A 19,713-nucleotide genomic window follows, 5' to 3' on the forward strand; every position below is an offset into this window, starting at 1 on the left:
AGAGCTTACTAATTATTATTTTTGTCCTTTGTTCACCCTAAAATGTGTTAAAAAATAATAAAAACACTTGGGGATGGAAATAGACAAAGGTATCTCCCCCAGTCCTCCCTGTAGAAAGTACTGACTTGTTGGATCAGATATTGTATGGTTTTATTTCAGATGCTTAATTCTGAAACTCTGAGAACTGAGAAGACAAAATCTCACCTTCTGAAAGACAAAACTTTTATGTTAAATTTCCTCTAATATATTTTTTTAATCCAAGAATGGAACATGTAAAATGACAGATCCTATAGAGCTGTAGATATATGGGATAGTGGCATAGTTATTACTGGTTAGTCTGAGGATAATGGCTAGAAAGTAATTGCAGCCACAGCTGATGAATCATTTCACTTAGATTTTGTGAAAATGGAGTTCAGCCTTAATTATTTGTTAGAGTACCCCATTGATGTGCTACTTCGTTACTAAATAGCTGTATCTATAATAAAGCAGTATTAATGAAGGAAAAAAAAGATTGCAAGAGACTTGCTCTTCAGTTCTGGGATCAGATCAATACATGATGGATACGTGTTTTAGTTGAGTGTCTTGACAAATATTAATTACAGAGCAGAACATTTATGTGATTAAACTTGGAAATATTTGTTTCTGGTAATGGTGGAATTTACAGAAAGAAAGTACAGATGGAAAAATGAAGACATTTAATAGCCAAGCCATGTAATAGGAATTTTTAAATTTTTTGACTTGCTGGATGACAAGTCCAGAATTTAGAGTTGATGTGAAGTTGACATGTAGCCTGGAGGGCAGGTGGAGGGGACAATGGACGGATTTGGTCTCTTTAAAGTTTTTGTTTACTGCCTGTCTGGAGCTTTGACAAAGCTCTGTCATGCCCTTATGCTGATTACCTTCATGTAGAACAAGAAGTATTGACTAATGAATGAATGATGTGCAGTCCCTAACCCTTCCAGAGCAGCCTTAAAGAGCACTGTCTTTAATACACAGATTCTTCTTTCTCTCTCTCCCCACTGCAGGCTTCTCTGCAGAATGTCAAGCAAAGATCGACACATTGATTCCAGCTGTTCGTCGTACATCAAGACGGAACCGTCGAGCCCCGCCTCTCTGACGGACAGCATCAACCACCACAGCCCCGGTGGCTCCTCCGACGCCAGCGGGAGCTACAGTTCCACCATGAATGGGCATCAGAACGGGCTGGACTCGCCTCCCCTCTACCCCTCGGCCACAGGGCTCGGGGGCAACGGGCCGGTCAGGAAACGGTACGATGACTGCTCCAGTACCATCGCTGAAGACTCACAGACCAAGTGTGAATATATGCTGAACTCCATGCCCAAAAGACTCTGTTTGGTGTGCGGTGACATTGCATCAGGGTACCACTATGGAGTGGCCTCCTGCGAGGCCTGCAAGGCTTTCTTCAAGAGGACAATTCAAGGTTGGTTATTTGTTAAGCTTCCTTTCTTTTGCTCAAAATGAAAACGTGCAGTCTCTGGTTGAAGCCTGTTAGGACTTCAGACTGTGCCCTTTCATTCTTTGTTCTGCTTGGTCCTACAGATGTTGCTCATGAAGAAGCCACTTTGGTCTTCTTTGGGAGTTCTGTCTGTCACATTTAGCTCAGTGCCATGTTTATTTTGATTCCAGAAAATAGAAAAACGCTGGTGCTATCCAGTGGGTGTTCAGATTTGTTTTCTCTGTGAGTTTGTCTGGATTCCCATAAATGATTGTTGCGAAGAAAGTGGAGGATTTTCTGAAGGTTGTCATGGATGCCTCTTGAACACACCTTGTGGCTGGCACACAGGATCATGCTTGTGTGTTGCTCCTAGGGTACACCACTGCTGTACTTAAATTGTTACAGAAATCCAGTTTATATTTGTTAAAGAACCATTGCACGTATATTGATACTGGAATGGAACAAAATGCAGTGGTGTAGTGCTTTGTGCATATCAGTGTATTGATAACTGGTCTTTCACCCACTATATATAGTGGCCATAAGTGGATTCAACAAATAACTGTAAGATCACATTCTAAGGAGAGTAAGTTGGCAGCTTTTGGTCTCTGCTCAGTATTTTTTACTAACCTGCTCTTGATATGTATTATAAATATGCCACATATTTTGGCGTAAATTAGTACAAATGGGAAAATTTGCATGACTGCTTCTTCTAGCTTCAGAACCTATGGAGACAAAATAACCTTCTACTTTGATTTAGATATCATCCTTTCAAGTAAAATTGAAGGTGCTTTATTTAAAGAACATGAGGCCAAGCTTGGCCTGTGCAGGAATATAGTGTCACATTAAATTAAACTCAGACTTCAGAGACTAAAATTGGGTTGCTAAGTCCAAATTTAAGCTCCTCAATAAAACCTGCTTGATTTCATACGTGTTGAGCACCTGAAATTCTCAGGAAAGACAGTGCAATCTGGTGATATATACTATTCTTTTTAACAATGAACATAAAGTGAGCTTTGGTTTGTAATTTCACATAACCCCAGACTGGAAACATTTGGTCAAGATTTCTTAAGTATAGTGCTTCCATATTTAATTTAAAATTAATAAGGAAAAATAATGAATGTTAATTTAATTTATTTATTGCTGAGGCAATGGCCATTTTATTCTTCTCTCATCCATTTTGCTGCTGGGGAGATTTGGGCATTCTACCAGCACAAAGTACCCATTTTATGAGGGCCATACAGCCGCTAAAAAAAAAATTAGACTTCAGTTGTTATAATGGAACTAAGTGTTACATTGTTGACAACCAGTAAACAAAGATTCCTAGTGGTGGCGTGGGTTTACGTGTAAAATGAACACACATACAGAAACTGTGCTCATTTCAAGTCTCTGTTTTGGAGGGGGGGGGGGGGGGAGAAAAAAAAAAGAAGAAAATAAAAAGAGGTAGTTGATTTCACTTGACCTTCAAGGACGTTTTCAGAAAAGCTCAAAAAATGTTTCCACTGAAACAATTTGTATTTTGTGCTAAACTTCAAGCACCAGTTTCAACTGGCAACTCTGTTTTTATAAATGGTATTTAATTGCTGTGTAATAGCTGTCCTACAGGACTGAATTGATGCCCGATTATTTTAGTTACATTTTGAGCACAAAAAAAAAAATGCTACAGAAACGAAAACTGATTGAAGTGTTGACTTCTGGCAGTAATAGGTAACCTGCAATTTTACACCACACCACAGACAGCAAGTTTCTGGGCATGGGAGCACAAGGCAGAGACGTCATTCTCCAGATTAGGAACCTGGACTTGGCCACGCAGCTCAAGTTAGAACTGGCAGCTGTGCAAAAAGTCTCTGTGTGGTTAGAGCACGAGCTGCATCAGCAGGTGACAGTGCTGTGAAGACAAAAAAAATGCAGTAAGGCAAAACCAAGCTTTGAAAGGAAAAGCCATAAGGAAGAAACTAAGAATAGGAAGTATGTTACCCATCATAATGTCACAGCAGCATCTTCAGTAATGGTCCTGAGTAAACCAGCACAACTACTGAGAGTTTTCAGGTACCATCCAAAATAGTGGAAGCTACTTGGGTGAATCAAACCATGCGTTGTGGTAGGTGACAAAAAGTAGATAAGGAAAAGGTGCTTCCTCATGATTTGAATGGGAAAATCCTGCCTTTAGGCTTGCATGAAGAATAATTCACCTGAGGTTTTTTGCTCTAATTGATAGAGTTTAGTTCCAGTGTTCTGGAGGTCATTCTTCCTTGTACCATTTCACTTCCTTTTTCATATCATGCTCCTTCTCTCTCTCTCTGCATGTTCTTGAAATGAGTTTGCTGCTGCATAACTGCAAGTAAGAAAACAGGAGAGCAGAAATAAACACAACAGACTTTGAAATACAGAATAGAAAACCAGACTGCCTGAAGAGTCCAATATTGTGACTGTGCGTATATAGGGATAACATGTTTCAGCTCAAAGAATTGCTTATTTTAAATGCTAATAACTTAATTGTGATGGGTACTTTATTATAGATTCAATGAAAAAGAACATTTGACTTCCCAAACCTTTGTTGATCATTCACGAGTTTACTAAATTAGCTCAGACCTGTAGATCCTCAGTGCTATTCCTTTTGAAATCGTGGGCACAGCTGCCCTGCCTTCAGTGAGAGGAAAGCTGAGCTTGATAAAGTTAATTTATGAGGCACATCCTGTGTTCGTGTAAGGCCCAATGTCCTTTTCATGAGTCAGTGGGAGTCTTTCATGCCAGAGGAGTCTCTTGAAGTCTCAGTAGGTGGAGGCCACAGGCAGCTGCTCAGAGAGCCAGCAGTTATTTGTACACCACCACCATCTCACATAAGACAGAAGCATCACAGCACACCTAGCAGTTCCTACACAAGACAGATACCGCTCTAATGTATACACCTGTTTTTAAGGGTAATGGAGATTATCCTTCCCTTTCAGATTTAGAAATTAATCCTAAAAAACATCCATTCCTGCCTCTTGAATCAATCTGTGCTCATTTTCTTAAATGTTAAGATATTAAATGAACCCTGTTTCAAAGTGTAAGAAGGAGTAATTTTGTCTTTTTAGAATATATGTTTTTAACATAGCCCAAAAATACATTTGCAGTTGTGGTAAAGTGTGCATAATTACGATAAAAATCAATAATATTAGAAAAAATTAGAAACAAGCAATTTCCTGGCTAAAAAAAAATGAAACAAAAACCCACCAAAAAAGAGCTCAATATATAAAATTGATGTCTTCTTAGGTCATAGTAGAATGCAGTGATGTTCTGCCCCTTTTGTGAGATACAAGGTATGGAAGAACTGGATGTTCTCTCTGCTCAGCCTAGTACTCACTCAGCTGCAGCTCTCAGTTTGCTTCTGGGATAATTTACATGGTGGCTGATTGCAAGTGTCTCACAGAAATACACACGCAGCCAAATCTTCCCAAAATTGGCTTAACATAAGGGATAGTAGAAAATAGCAACATCTAAAAATAGTTACAGGTCCATTGATTTTTAGGGTCTCTTCACAGTTTTTGCTGTGCACTGTATTATCTTGAAAACTCCAAGCTTTCATTAAAAGAAAGAGAGGAAAAAAAGAATTTTCACTTGTCAGCTGGGTGCAAAGTCTTGTGTTTGACACAGAGGTCTTGCACTTACTAGATATTTTGTAGTGAATATTTAGTGTAAATATATTTCTCATAGTTTTTATTTGGTCAGTTATCATAAAGGCTAGTAAGTGCACATTTTCATTAATAATAAATGTGATTACTCAGTGCCCGTAACTTAAACATTTCAGCAGGTGGATTGAACTGGTATTCTTGCTTTCAAGAGAAGGATGATAGGACTTACAGGTTCAAAGACAGTTGATGATCCTATTACATGTTAGCATTTATCTCTCTAAAATAATGGCCTGCATCTGGGAAACTTTCTTTCTCCCTCCTTCCAAATTGTCCAAACTGTTGTCTTTGGACTCTTTAAGCTAGCCTGAAAAGAGAGTGTGTAAAGCCTGCACATTCCTCGTAAGGCTTCTTGCAAAAGTCTTAGAGCTTACTTATAATTTCCTTGGATACTGTTTGAACTTTCCCCACAAAAGCTAAATATTTTGCATTCAGTAGTCTTTGTTCCTGGACTTTGTTTTTTTGTTTGTTGGGGTTTTTGGTTTTTGTTTGTATGTTTATTTTTTAAGGAGAAACTATTGGATGAACAGTAGTGAGACATCACTCTTCCGTGTGTACACAGGGTGAGCAAAGCAATAGTTAGTAAGAAGCCCTGCAGTCACACCCTCACTGTGTCTTCATTTAAGAGCTTCATCCCTTAGAGTTGCTGCCTGTCCATGTCTCCCAACACAAACAGGAAATACTTTATCCTTGAAATGCTGTTGTCTTTTTGGTCATTATGGGAACTAGACCAAGTCTGCCATCTCATTTTATGCTGCTCAGCTCAGAGCCAGCTCTACAGTTCTGCAGGGATGGTCCTATTGTCTTCAAAGCCTGCCCAAACTGCTTTGTACTTTTTTCAGCTTCTTGGTTACTCAGAGTTGTTTTTAATCCCTCTAGTAATTGGAGTTTTTCAGTCCTCTTTAGAGTGTTGACCCATTATTGAGCCAGTTTGGTCTGTAAATGTACAAACAATTTACAGTAAATATTTCTTCTTTTCAATCAGGAAGTTTTAATCAAGAAAGTTAGAACTAGCTATGTACATTCAGACAACATAAAGTTTGATTTGAAGTTGCACATGACTGAAGTGGCTTCCAAAGGGTATTTTGCATCTCTGAAAGCTGTCTTCTGTAATACATTTTTATGGAGGAAATGAAAGCAAATTAAACAAGATTTTATGGCTTTTCAGCATCTTTGCTGATAGCTAAGATTATTGTTGTTTTGTAGAAGGGTAGGGTGGAGTCTCACATCTTGGTGCACTGGCCTGTGGACCTTGGCTCTGGTGCAAAGATGGCAGCCCTCCAGCGAGTCGAACGCTAAATGTCACCTGAATCCATCATTACCCGATTAAATCATTCACCTTCCTTACATAAGTGAAAGTCTGTGCATCAGCATTTCTTTCAAAGAATATTTTAAGCAAGCAGTGATAGATATCTTCCCTTTTCCCCAATCTCTCTGTGCCTGTGGGCCAGGCAGAGTAGCAAGTGAGTATTTTTAATTCCTTCCAACACATCTTCTAATCCTGTCATAATGTCATTGTATAGCTACGGCAGCTAAACAGGATGAGACAATAAAATATAAACATGCTGAAATCTGAGAACCAGAGAGAAGTTTAAAAGTATACAGATTGTTCTTTTTTACTACCTCTGCTTTTCTTACCACCTTGAAAATTGTACGAAGCATTTTGATGATTTGGGAGTAAGAATGAGCATCCTGATTGGTGCATGGCTGTTTTGAACCCATCAGAAATACTGAGAAAGAGATGTGATGTACAAATCATGCTGGTACACTAGTATGTATCAATGCCATTATAATTAGGTCTGGATCTCCTTTTGTTACAAACATCTCTGAAAGCCTCCAGCCCACTTACAAAACCCCGTCTCACTTGAAAACAGAGACATGTGAAGTCTCAGCTAGCAAGTGATTTATATTAATGTTTCTATAAATTTTTCAATGACTTCTTTTCTGGTGTGAAAGTCATTCGGTTTGCAGCTTTACAGACAGATATTCTGTGTGCTTATAAACAAACAATGACAATCCTCCATGCTATCTTGGTAGCATGTATCAAAATTGACCTAGATAAAATACCAGTAGGGACCAAATGTAGATAGTTCAATCTTTCTGACTTGAACAGCTCTTAAGTGACTACCAGGTAGCAGGGGATCAGTTCCCTCTGTGCCTTCAAAGCATTGATTCTCTTTTTAGGTGACCTAAATGCCCTTCATTTCTCTTGAAGATAAAGAAGTTGACTCCAGTGGGAATCAAAGGTAGTTGGGCCCTTACAGGTTCAACACTCCCTAATATCAGCCCGATTTTGAAAATTATGGTGACTTTCTATGATGCTGGAAACCCATCTTCCTGAAGCTGAAGGCTGATACAAAACTGTCATGTAGTCAGACCAGCCAGCATCACCTTTACATTTTTGCTTTAAATCACCATATTGCTTTCTAAGAATAAAAGAAACAAAAAATATTTTTCAAGTTCTAAATACGTTATTGTTCAGTAACACAGAATACTGATTTCTTCAAAGCAACTCAACATAGTGATTTCACTAAAATGGTCTTTTAAGCTGTTTGTGTCCCTTTGTCAAACACCATATTTAAAAACTAGCTGCTCCTCCTTAGTTACTATTCTAACAGAAAAAGCAACATAAGCAACAAAGATAAAACATAATCCTTCATACATGGTTCTGTCACCTTGAAAAAATACTTGAGATGTTTGGGAACCAAATTTTTAAATGTTCTGTGACTCCGTGTTTACAGTATTGTTTCTGAAGTCATCTGGGTAAAAAGTTGTGAATACAGTCAACTTTAGGCTTAATCATCTCCAGATGACCTGTAGCAGAATTCATAGGTCTGTAATTCGTAGAGCTTTCTTACAGTATCAGATGAATCTGAGTCTGAGGATTTGTCAGCCAAAAACTGGATTCAGTTAGGTTCAAATCTGATCTCATTCCAGCCTGACCCCACTTCTGAAACCTTACAGATGAGGGTACTTTACATATGGAAGTATTTACTCAGACTTAAATTCAGCTAAGTTCTGACTGCAAAGTAGGGGGCAGAGTCTGGAAGAACTGAAACTTTAACCTGAGGGAAAATATTTTCACTTCACCCAGTTCAGCTTCATTAAGACCTATAAACATCAAATAGATTTTTAAGTCTTGTACTTTTTCTCTGTCCTTCTTTTCAGTTAGCCTGTTACTCTTGATTTCCAAGAGCACCTCATTCTTAGTTTCTCAGGAACTGTTCTGTTCTGGTTGGATTATGTATAAAGGTGTGACCTAACATATTGTAATTCACTCTCTGTGTTAGCTTAGATTCTCCTGTGTCTCTCTTTCTAAGAGTTCTCTTTTATTAAATCCCAGGAGACCTATGGCTATAATCCTGGCTACTTTACATTTTTGGAGTTTTGATGCATAGCAATCCACGGACAAGCAGGTGTATTCCTTTAAGTCTGTAACCCAGGAAAAGAGAGCATGAAGGTGGTACCTGGGGTAAATCTCACTGCAGAAAGACTTAAATCCAGTCAAGCAGTAGTCTCTATGAAGAATGAGAACACTTAATTTTTTAATGACAAAGTTTTGAAAAAAAGGTATTATGCTACAGAAGGTGAAAGAGAAACTTCAGGAGAAAAATGGAACATTATTGAACTGAAATGCAGCTTTGTGATCAGATTATAGCATAAAATTATTACATTGAAGGAATGTTGGTTCATTTGGTTTTTTCCTTTTTTTCTTCTGAAGCTACATTCCCACACAGTAAAAGTTTCAATACTGGTATCTTCAGTATTCCTTCTGCTTATTTTAAGTGGCTCGTGGCTATTCTTTCCAAACACATTTTCACCCTGTATCTAAGTCTTCCTCATAGCTTTTACTTGTCCAAAGATTTTCTGAGCATATTCCAACAGCTTGTAGCAATCCTTTTACATTTTTAGTGTTATAGTTTCAAATACTGTAGCATGAAAAGGGAAATAAAGCTTCTGCTAGAACTTGATGTCTGCAGCTTCTATTTTTGTCAGTATTGCTGGGAGAGAGACCCCTGTTTCAGCCTGTTTCTAGAGCCAGCTTCTCACTCTCAGTGTCTGGGAGGTTCTGAAGTTGTGGCTGTTGATGACAGTAACGTCTGCCAAGGCAGGAGGCCCAGTGCTTTCAGTGACCTTTTCTTTGCTGTGGTTCTTGCTTCTCTTCTTCTGTTACCTTTAGTGTTGCTGGCAGTTCTGGGCAAGAAATGGCCAGAATGGTGTTGAGAATCTTGGCTCAGTTCATTCAGTTGCCTGACTTGTAAAGCCATCGAGTAAGTCCCTGTACCATTAAAATTAGTCTGTCTTCCCACCTCATCTGTACTTCATCTGTGAGGTAAAAAGAATGGTACCTTGGCCCACTTACCCTTGAGCTGGGTATAAAGATGTGACCATCTGAAGCTTCTAAAATTGGAGAGCTGGGTATACGGTGGAAGTTTTAGCAGCTCACCTGCTCAGGATCAAATGGCATCATGTTTTCAGTGAGTCAGTTGTTCTTGATAGGCACAGTGTGTTAGAAGTAATTTCTCATCTTCTGGCTGTGATAATAAAATTTAACAAATCAGTAGAAAAAGGAACTGGTTTTAAATAAATATTCCTCAGTACATGAAGAAAGAAAAGGGGCTTAGGCTGATATAAATCCCATTATATTATTCTAGCACAGGGAATTGTGTTTGGGGAGTGAAGATTTGACATATATTTTTATTTTCAAGCGTCATACTAATTTATATTACTCAGCCCTTTAACTGCCAAACTGTAAAAGTCCATTACGCTACTGAAAGGAATATACAAATTATCCCCTGGCACTTCGGGCAGGAGTTTTACATATACGCTGTTATTCTATCAGCCAGCTAGCTGCACGATTCTATTAAGGAGTAAGTGAGAAAATTATATTGCCTGCAAACTAATTGTACAAAAGACTCTGAAATAAGTAATCAGAGCCCAGTTCTTTCTGAAAACCAGCCAGGAGATATTATAAATTGCTCGATCGCTCTTGTCAGCCCAGTTTAAAGACCCAGAGCTGCCGTGTTGATTTTGTTCACTGTATAACACAACTTCCTCTCCAGCTGTTGACAGGACTGGGCAAACTTGGCTTACACTCCTCCTAGCTGTTCAGTTTCAGCCTTTAATATCTTGAAGGAAGCAAGGAATTGGTAGAGTTTCTGTCTGGATCTTCCTCTGAAATAAAATGCAGATCTGAGTATCTTGAATGGAAATTCATGTCTAGAAGTAAATAAGAAATTATGAAAGCTCTAATGACCTGAAATGTGCAGTAAATTCAGGTTCATAACAAAAATAAATTCACTAACACTTTGAGTGCTAGGTGAAACTCATTTTAAGTATGATATACATAACCACTGCATCTATATGTGGAGACAAAATGTTAGTTCCTTGAACTCTTACTGCAGTGTAGCCATATTCTAAAATGCTGGAACACTTCAGAGGAACCAGCTATCGTCCACATCGTAAGATGTGGATCTTTGCTTCTCTTCCTGTAACTGTTGAACTCATTGGAGGAATTCTGTGCAGCATCTTCAAAGTTCATTTTCCAACACCAAAAATGAAGATTGAGCATCTGCTGTAAAATACAATTCGTTAAAGAAAAACAGTCTGAATTGAAAGGAGATTCCTCCTCTAAGCTTAAGTACTGGAATCCAAGTGACTAGAATAATAGCTCCTTTTAGCATTCTTTAGGTGTCAAGAATTTGCAGGAAAAGTAAGTTACACTGTGCACGCTGCAGACTGTTGCATAGTGTGCACAAATGTGAAATGTCAGGGTTAGAAGTGTCTGCATAATGAAACGAGCAATCTTGCATTTACCTTTCTGGTTCCGAATGCTACTTTTTGGTGTTGGCATCTGTATCTTTGGACAGGGGCTCTTGCTATAGTGGGAATGTTTCACCTACCCTGGTGGAGAGCTTTGCTTCTTGAAGTTCTCCATTACGATCTTGTTTTCGATCAAGATAGTTTCTGACCTTGTGCAAAGGTATCTTTGACCTTGTGCAAAGCATTTCTGATTCCCTGTTTCTTTTTTTTTTTTTTTTAATAGGGATGGTAATACATTTATTACTGTAGTATAATGAAGTTCATTAGATACAGTTTGTGAAAGGCTTTGAAGGTCTTCCTGTGTAGTGGTTGTACCTTTCTAAGAATGCCTTGTTAGAGTGGGAGGATAATGTGAATTCTTTTTTAAGCTGGCCGTTACTATCATTTTCTACCTATCCTTCCAAAAGTGTTATTTCCTACGTTTTCTGATGTGTATTGGGAAGACATTTCGCAGGAACTGTTGTGCTGGATTCCCCACCCACCATAACCTTCAGTTTCTTAAACAGCTTTCTCCACAGCACAGACAGGGGAAAAGGACAAAACTGCTTTGACTTTTGTCATTAGCATTCAGACATACCAAGATCTGTTTTACTCACCAGCATTGCTAACTCACTCATGCAGCAGTGTCCAGGAAGAGGAAAGCCTGCAAAGGCCTGAAAAGGTTGTGCCAAATATGCTGGTTGTGTTGGCAGAGTATATATTGTGCCATGCAGACCTCCTTTATCATAAATACTTACTCAGTTTCCAGTAGATGCAAGTGGTTTTAAGTATTACTTCCTGTTGAATTAGTAGTTGCTGAGCATTTGAGTCTTTGTGCAATCCTGCAATCCACTAATGTGATATTTAATGAGGAGACATCAGTCTGGAGAAAGGTAGTCAATATAAATCAGTGTTTACAAAGTGTGATTAACTCTGAAATATTTCATCAATGCTGTGGTCCCAGGCAGACTCTATGCTAATTATTAGAACCTGTGCATGTTTCAGGGGACTCTGATGGACCCTGAGTGCGGCAAACATGGAGCAGCAAAATTGCGATTATGCTCGGACTGTCTCTGATGACAATTTATGCATTTGGTGTGATGACCTCTTGCTTCCCAAGAGGGCAATAAACAGAATGCATTTTCATTAAGATACTAATGCACTTAATCACAGGGGGGGAAAGGGTTAGAAAATAAAGAAATACCTTTAAAGCAAGATGTGACAGACTGATGGGGAAGATACTTTATTTTAAAAAGTCAGTATCCTGGTGTAACTTCCGACTGCTGCAAAGTCTGTCATACTGGATGTAGTCATGGGCAATAGGACGCATGGCTGGGCAGATGAATAAGCTGAGCTAAGGTGTTTTATGAAAAGAGCAGTGGTACTAGGGCAAAAGAAAGCAGATGTTCTCCCATTTGGACTTGGATACTCAAAGATGTGATTTTAAAAAATGCAAAGAAAACTACTCATGTATTTTACTCATTTGTTTACAAGCTTTTCTTTTCTTATTTTTGAGGAGAAATAACAGGTACTAAGCAGTAACAAAAAAAAAAAAAAAAAAAAGAGAGACTGCTTTGTCCAGGACTCACATTTAAGGGTCTAGCTTGTTGTAGGCCTTAAGGGGGCAGTTGGGAGAAGCAGAGGCAAAGGCAAGCATCTCTTCAGTTTTTGTTATTCTGACAGCTTGGCAGGAATGATCCTACTCCTAATGCCTCTCAGTACAAGAACTTGGTCTAAAGTATAGAGGGAAGGGGAGATGTCCTAGAGCAGAGATGTGGCCTGGCAGCTGTAGAATGTGCTAGATGTGGTGGTAACAGTCCCGCTGAGCCCTGCCTGATGCTCTGTGCCAGCTGTGGTGGAAGAAGAAGGGTGAATCTCTGTAGTAGCTGTTATGGTTGATTGTGCAGTAAAGCAGTCCTCTTGTATTCTAGGCAAAGAGAGACTAATGAAATTGGCTAAAAAGGAAAATTAAGAGTGCTCAGAGAAGGAACCTGATCATGTGGCTTGGTACAGAAAATAAATTACAAAATCTCTTCCTTCTACCAGCAGGAATAATATTGTATGTGAAGGATTTTGGTAGGGACCATATTTGAAGTGAGACACAGACTCACATTAATTGTGGTTTTGTATATATTTCTTTCATATAGATACCTAGATTAAAAAAAAAAAAAAGTAAAAAACCTTCATCTTTTAACTCAGCTGTTTATTTTTACTTGAAAGGCATTTCCTTTCTGTAGCACTGCTTACTCTTGATATATTCCAAAGTGAAATACAACAGCAATTATATGAGTACTTTTGTATATCTGTTGTGTTGGTTAGTCAGTGATTCTGAACACCTCTTCCCCTGTCTGTCCCATCACAGGTAACATAGAGTACAGCTGCCCAGCAACGAATGAATGTGAAATCACAAAGCGCAGACGCAAATCCTGCCAAGCCTGCCGCTTCATGAAGTGTCTAAAAGTTGGCATGCTGAAAGAAGGTAAGACTGACCACCTCAGTATGTATCTCTCTGCAGACACTTGCTGCAACTGTAGGGCAATCAGGAAAGAAGAGAGGCTGGTGAGTGTTCTAATCACTTATTGATTGCAAAGGCAATTTTAATGTATACTTGCTCTTTCTGACATCTGCTTCTTAAACTATCGAATCATGCTTTATCCACATAGAGTTCATAATCTTGTGTAGTACAGCAAAATGTACCTCAGCATTCAATCGTCCTTCAGTAAGTAACTGATAGAATAACCATCAGAGTTCTCAAAGATTCCATTCCTCCATTCCTTATCCACTGTTACTCTGTCTGAGTTCTGGCAGGAAACCAAAACACACACTGTGCCTTCCTTTCCCTGCTTTTATTCAGTTGTCATTCCATCAGGACAAATGGAAAGGTTACTTCTAAATTAAACAGGTGTAAGTGTTGAGTGTGTGTACTGAAGTTACTGTAACTACACTGGAGCAAATGGTGGTGTGCAGAAGAGGAGAATCCACCGCCCCTTTTTTTTTTCCTAAAAGTATCTGAGAGCCCCTGCACCTCACTGTAAGTATGCATTGAATGTTTTAATTCATCAGTTACATTTTGAAGGTATTGAACATAAGAAAATGTTCTCAAGAAATGGTGCTGTCTTACCTGGAACCTGCTTCATCTATGTTACCCGAAGAGGTGATTCCTTAAATCTTGCTTGCCTGCTATACACTTATATTGCTGTTAATGTATATGCAAGAATACACTTCTAAGTCCGTGTATTGTATGCATTATTATTGTAGAGCTTGTCACCACCAAGAAAGATGCCATGGACTTCTGAACTAGATAAACATTTGAAAAAAAATCAACATAATGTTCTCTAAGTATTGTATCCAGTGGAGAGTACTTTGTGTTAAGCAACCCCTTTAAAACAGTTGCTTGCAATTTTGCTTTGTCAGTGCTTGGAAACTCAGCTTTAACAGCTGGCTGATTTTTGCAAATGGTTTGATGGTGATGTGTAAAGCAGGTTAAGTATACAGCTACCAGGGTAAAATCCAAGAAACAGCCTAGACCAGTGGAGAGATGATGGGCAAATTAGGCCTATCACGCACCTACAGACATATTCTTATTGGATTATACTTACTAAGAATAAACCTTGTTCTGTGCAACTGCTTTGGCAGATGCTATGATCCTGTGAGCCAAATCCTGCTGTCCTTAGTCTTACTTGAGCAAAACTCCTGTCAGATTTGATGGAGATTTTGCCTCAGTAAGAATGGCAGGATTTGACCCTCTCTTCAGTGGTGATGGGAGAGTTCTTACTTGCCAAAATCCTCATATAACTGAGCACTAGGAGCAGTTACTTGAAAGTGAAATTACGATGCTTAGATAAACTGTAGAAAGAAAGGGATGACTGGGTATGGTATCTTTTGAAAGGCACTGTGCTTCTTAGCATCTTTTTTTAGTAAGTTAAGACCCTGTATCACTAGTCCTAATAAACAGATATATTAGGCAACTTCTTTGAAAATAAAACAGTGCTAGCAAGAGCACATGCAGGTGAATTGATTTAATCCTTTTCCTTTAAATTTTGAGGGCACTATTGTGCATCCATTAACATATATATTTTTAAAAATCTAGGCTGTGCGCAGCTTCTGGGACTGCAAGAGAAAGTTAAGTGTCTCTTCTACAAATGAGTAATTATCTCAGCAAATCTGTGTGCAGATTTACTATGTTTCTGCATACAATTTTGTTAACTGAGAAAATTTAGTTAGACAATACAGATGTACATTGTGAGTCAAATTTTTTTGTTTGAATGTTCGTTGTCCATGGATTCAAATCAATCCCACAAGTTTTCTTAATAAGAATTGCATGAATTTTCTACTCTAAATGTACATACCTTTTTCTGAATGTTCTGCAGTGACAAAATAACTAATTGCTTTGAAACGGCAGGATTGTTTATCTACTGCCTAATATATCAACCTACAAGAACTTAAAAGGCCATTTTATTTTCTTTCCCCCTTTAGTGGCCACTTTTTAAACCATATTGATTCACAGCACATGTGTAGGATTGTACTTGTAGTAAAGATTTTTTGTTTTCTTGTTTTAAGGTAGTTTTGGAGCTGGATGTTGTTGTTTTTACTTATGGGAAAGTCTGGAGATGACTTTTTGACTTGGACCACAGCCACAAAGATAATATACTGACTTCTTTCATATGTAAAGTGGTATAAATTTATTGATTAGCATGGACTTAAAATAAGCTGAAATTATTCTTGCTGTATCTCAAGTGTTTCTTTATGTACAAACAAGGATTTCAGTCCCATGCAGCATGTCAGAGATCATGCTGCAGTAAATCTATTCAAATGTAAACCTGTTCAATTCAATTACCAGTTTATAATAAAATTTGCTGCTGCAGCCTCCACGTTTGTCACAGCAGTCTCTACATGCTGATGGCACAGCATGCCTGGAAATTGACAGCCTAAATCTATTTACAAAAAAAAATTTAGTTGCAGACCTGAAATAAAATCAAGTTTAAGCAGCTTTGAGAGGAGCATCACATTCCTTACAAGAACAGCACATCTGCCAGGGTGCATTTTCTCCAGAAATCTTACCATTTTTGTGGGGGTTTTCTTGTAGAAATTTTCCTTAACAAACTGTTTTTAAGTGTAATCCAAAGTGAAACAATTATCAGACATTGTGTTTCCCTTCACATTTGAAAGGACTTTATAACGTCATTTTGCGAATTGTCATATAAATTTCATTATAGAAATCACAGTGCCTGGAAGAAGACTCTGAGTTTTAGTGGCTTCTAGGGCAAAGTCCAAAAACCACTTAGAGCAAATGTACAGAGTGGCTTCCTTTATGACATCTGCATGTTGAATCGTTTATGTGACAAGATAATGGTGTTTTTCATCAAGCACGGAGCGTTTCTGTGGGAGACCTGGTGTTAGGGTTGTGGGGCTGTGTTTTGGGGTCAAATCCTGGGAGAGAATTGGGATTTCCGGTCACATGGAATACAGGGTGGAGTAAGGATTTTCTGTATCTACTCTCATGGATGTTGGTGGAGCTTAACCACCAACACCTAGATCAAGATTCTTAATAAATTGTGAGTTGTGGGCCAGGAGCCAGAGAGGGAATGCTGAAGCAATGCTGGGCTGGGCTGGAGTGGGATTGAGGCCCTGGCCCCTGGCTGCATCTCGTGTTGAGTATCACAAGAAAGTTCGTACAGACTGATCTGGAGGAACTTGTCAGTTTAGTTCAGCCCATGGATTGTTACTTGAAAATGTGTCTGGAGCTATGGATGGGATTAGAGTATGTGTTATACTTCATACTGTAGCGTTCAGCATAGGCTGATGAGCTTTTAGGCACAGGACAAATACGAGGGTGTTGTGTTTTTATCTACTTTTCTAGGTAATGGTTATTAGCAGCAAAGCAAAATACATTTCACTCAAAAAAGAAAATTTACATTTTTCTATTTTTAATTTTGTGTGTCAGTGTTACAAAAAAATAAGATTTTTAAGTATCACAATTGATTCTTCTACCAAAATACAGTTTCTTTGACTGCACTTACTTTTTGGTGGATTGTCTCAGATTAATGAGAACAGATGAAACAACATTAAAGATTCTTGTATAGTCTAAGGAGAAACTTTTCAAATGTATCCCTTGAGATTTCTTGAAATAATATTGCAATTGCTAAAAGGGTGCAGAGAGACATGTACAACAATTTGCCCTTTTTAAAAATGAACATTTTTAAGACATTCCGTAGTTTTCACTTCTGTTGGTTTATAATCTGTCTTTTAAGTTTGGCCTTTCAAACTCTTTGGAAGCCAGTGATTAGTTTGCTTCAGGTGGTAGAATTAAGTCTGTGTTCATGAGCAAGACTGGGTATTTTTGGCTATTTCCCTTTTTATACAGCTAGTTGGACTGAGAAAAAGGGCTTGATTTTTTTTCTTTTTTAAGAAGAAAAACTATATATAAAATGCATAAGGTAGTACGGGAAATCTTGAGTAAATACTTGACTTTTTAAAATCTTTCTATTGCTAGGTGATCTGACTAGAACTCAGCTTTTAGTCTTTAATTAGTACTATGTGCCTATTAATATTTGTGGGACTATTTGCTAGCATGTGTTTGTGGTAGATGATACTATTCCAAGTTTATGATGTCTTGTTCTGAAGAGCTTCCCATGTGACGTAATTCCAATGGAGTAATTACTCCAAAATAAAATTACTTTTTGTTTCAGATGCAACATTTGTATAACTGTTTGTTCAAGAGGTTATTCCGTATGTTTTAGTTTTCACCATAGAGGCAAAGCCATAGCCTTGGTTTTACCTGTCCCTGTGCTGTAGGGAGGTTGAAGACTACAGTTCAGAGGGGAATCTGTTGAGTGGCACTAATGCTGCTTTTAGACCATGTGGAACATTGCATACTGTTTTAGCTCTCACAGTTCGATGCAGTAGTACTTCGTGTTTTTACCAGGACTGTTGACACCAAAACATCTCCCATGTGTCTCTCATGTCTGGTATTTGGGTGTTTTCAGAATTTGTTATGGACTGTGTGCAGTGGCTGATCTGCATTGCTTGTTATTTCAGAAAGTCTAGTTCCTAAATGGGTGATGTATGTAAACAAATCTAAGTTTATATGAAAAGTAAAGTATACTACAATAAAATGACATGGGTTGCTTCATGTAAGTATGTTTGTATTTTCCTTAGGAATGGATGGCCTTTATAAATTATCATCAGTCACTTTGTACCCAGTTAGAATAGGCAGAGTAACAAAATTCCAGCTTAATTAGTCCTGCTATTACAAATGAGAGGCCAGATCCTCACCAAGTATTAGTGGAAGCTCTTGGAGCTGTGTTAGATTGCTGCTCATTTGGCAGGTTTAGCAATCTGTGCTATGGGGAAATCAGCAATATACCTTTTTGTGTCTGTGAATCTTCACAGTTGCTCATACATGAGCCATCATTTAGGCTCTAAAAATGAACAGAAACTCTCTGAGCTCTTCATCTGGCAGTGCTGACTTGATGTGTAACCCTTCCCATGCAGTGCAGTTTGCATGTTGTATTTGCACTGCTCGATGAGTAGCCCTTACCACTTCGCGTTCATTAGTTTGCTTGGGTTTTTTGAGAATTCATACAGGCCCTCAAAGAGATCTCAGCATCCCTAAGGAAATGGTAAGGCAGTAGTTAGAATCAGACTTGTAAAGAATTTCTGGACTTTCAAGTTTTTTCCTTCAGCTGTGATTTGAATAAAAGCAATTACTGACAGTTCTAAAAATACTTGAACATTTTAGGTGGTCATGTAATGAATCAAAAGATAATTACACATGAGTTACACTTCTTCTTAACATGCTAAAATTGGGAGTCTCTAAAATATTTTTGCTTCGCACTTTGAGAGATTTCATTAATTAAAATATAAGAATACATTTTTAAAAGAGGTATGTGTATTTTAAAGCCTAAATTACTGAGTTTATTATGGAGAGATTACCATATGAACATCTTTGGCTTGTGTTAAGCAGCAGATCGGATTAAATTATCATATTGATCCTTTCTGGCTTTGACAGTCTATGAAAATGAATCTAATACAGCAAGGAGAACAGGCAGCTTGAGTTTAGTCTTATGTAAAGAGATGCATGATATGCAGAGGAGCAGATTAATGGATTCTCTCTCAAAATAATAAATAAAACTAAGCAATCTTCTTTATGACTAAAAATGTGTTATCACCTATGTTTTGAGGGTAGTGAAAAAGCCTGCTTAATAGGATTCCTTCTAACAGCTCTTTTGAAAAGACCTGTGCATAAGACATTGCCAAGGTAAATTTCTCTCACAAGTCTAATACCATTAGTCTGCCAAGACGAAAGCAGAAATTATTATGGACAAAGTTTTAGTTTCTGCTGCCTTCAGAAATTAGAACAAAGGAAAGGAGAAAGCATTAATGGTATTCAAAGAAAATATTTCTGTACAGGATGACAGTTAATAGAGCGGCAGTGACCTCAGTGATATTTCTTACGCTCTCTATCGTAATATTACACTTAAGGAGCTCCTCCATTAATGCAGGATGTTAAACAAACCTCCTGTGTTACAACATCAGGAGATAACATAGTGCGTCTTCTGTTGATGTCTCTTCCAAATATCAGCTCTCTTTTATGTTCCAATGTATTATGAAGGCATTTGGTTTCTAGTAGTGATATTTTTTTGAACTGTTTCTTTTCCTCTTCTGTTCCTTCTTTTCCCCCTTTCTTCCCTTCCTTCCCCATTCACCCATTCCCCCCTTTTCTTCCTTGCTTTTATTTCTCTCTTTTCTTCGCTTTTACTTCTTCCTTTCCCATTTTTCTTTCCC

The 19,713-nt window shown here is 38.1% G+C and overlaps 1 protein-coding gene across 8 annotated transcripts in view; it reads left to right on the forward strand.

The window, feature by feature from the left end:
- The window catches only part of ESRRG (estrogen related receptor gamma), a 374,892-nt gene that overhangs the window by 249,459 nt on the left and 105,720 nt on the right, over positions 1-19,713 (forward strand). For all 8 annotated transcript variants that reach the window (XM_039568398.1, XM_039568401.1, XM_039568402.1 and 5 more), the window contains 2 exons: positions 1,026-1,441; positions 13,289-13,405. In XM_039568398.1, coding sequence (XP_039424332.1) covers positions 1,026-1,441; positions 13,289-13,405 — 533 coding nt within the window. The remainder of the gene's footprint in view (positions 1-1,025; positions 1,442-13,288; positions 13,406-19,713) is intronic.

Source organism: Corvus cornix, chromosome 3 (assembly GCF_000738735.6).
Source record: "Corvus cornix cornix isolate S_Up_H32 chromosome 3, ASM73873v5, whole genome shotgun sequence".
NCBI classification, from domain to species: domain Eukaryota; kingdom Metazoa; phylum Chordata; class Aves; order Passeriformes; family Corvidae; genus Corvus; species Corvus cornix.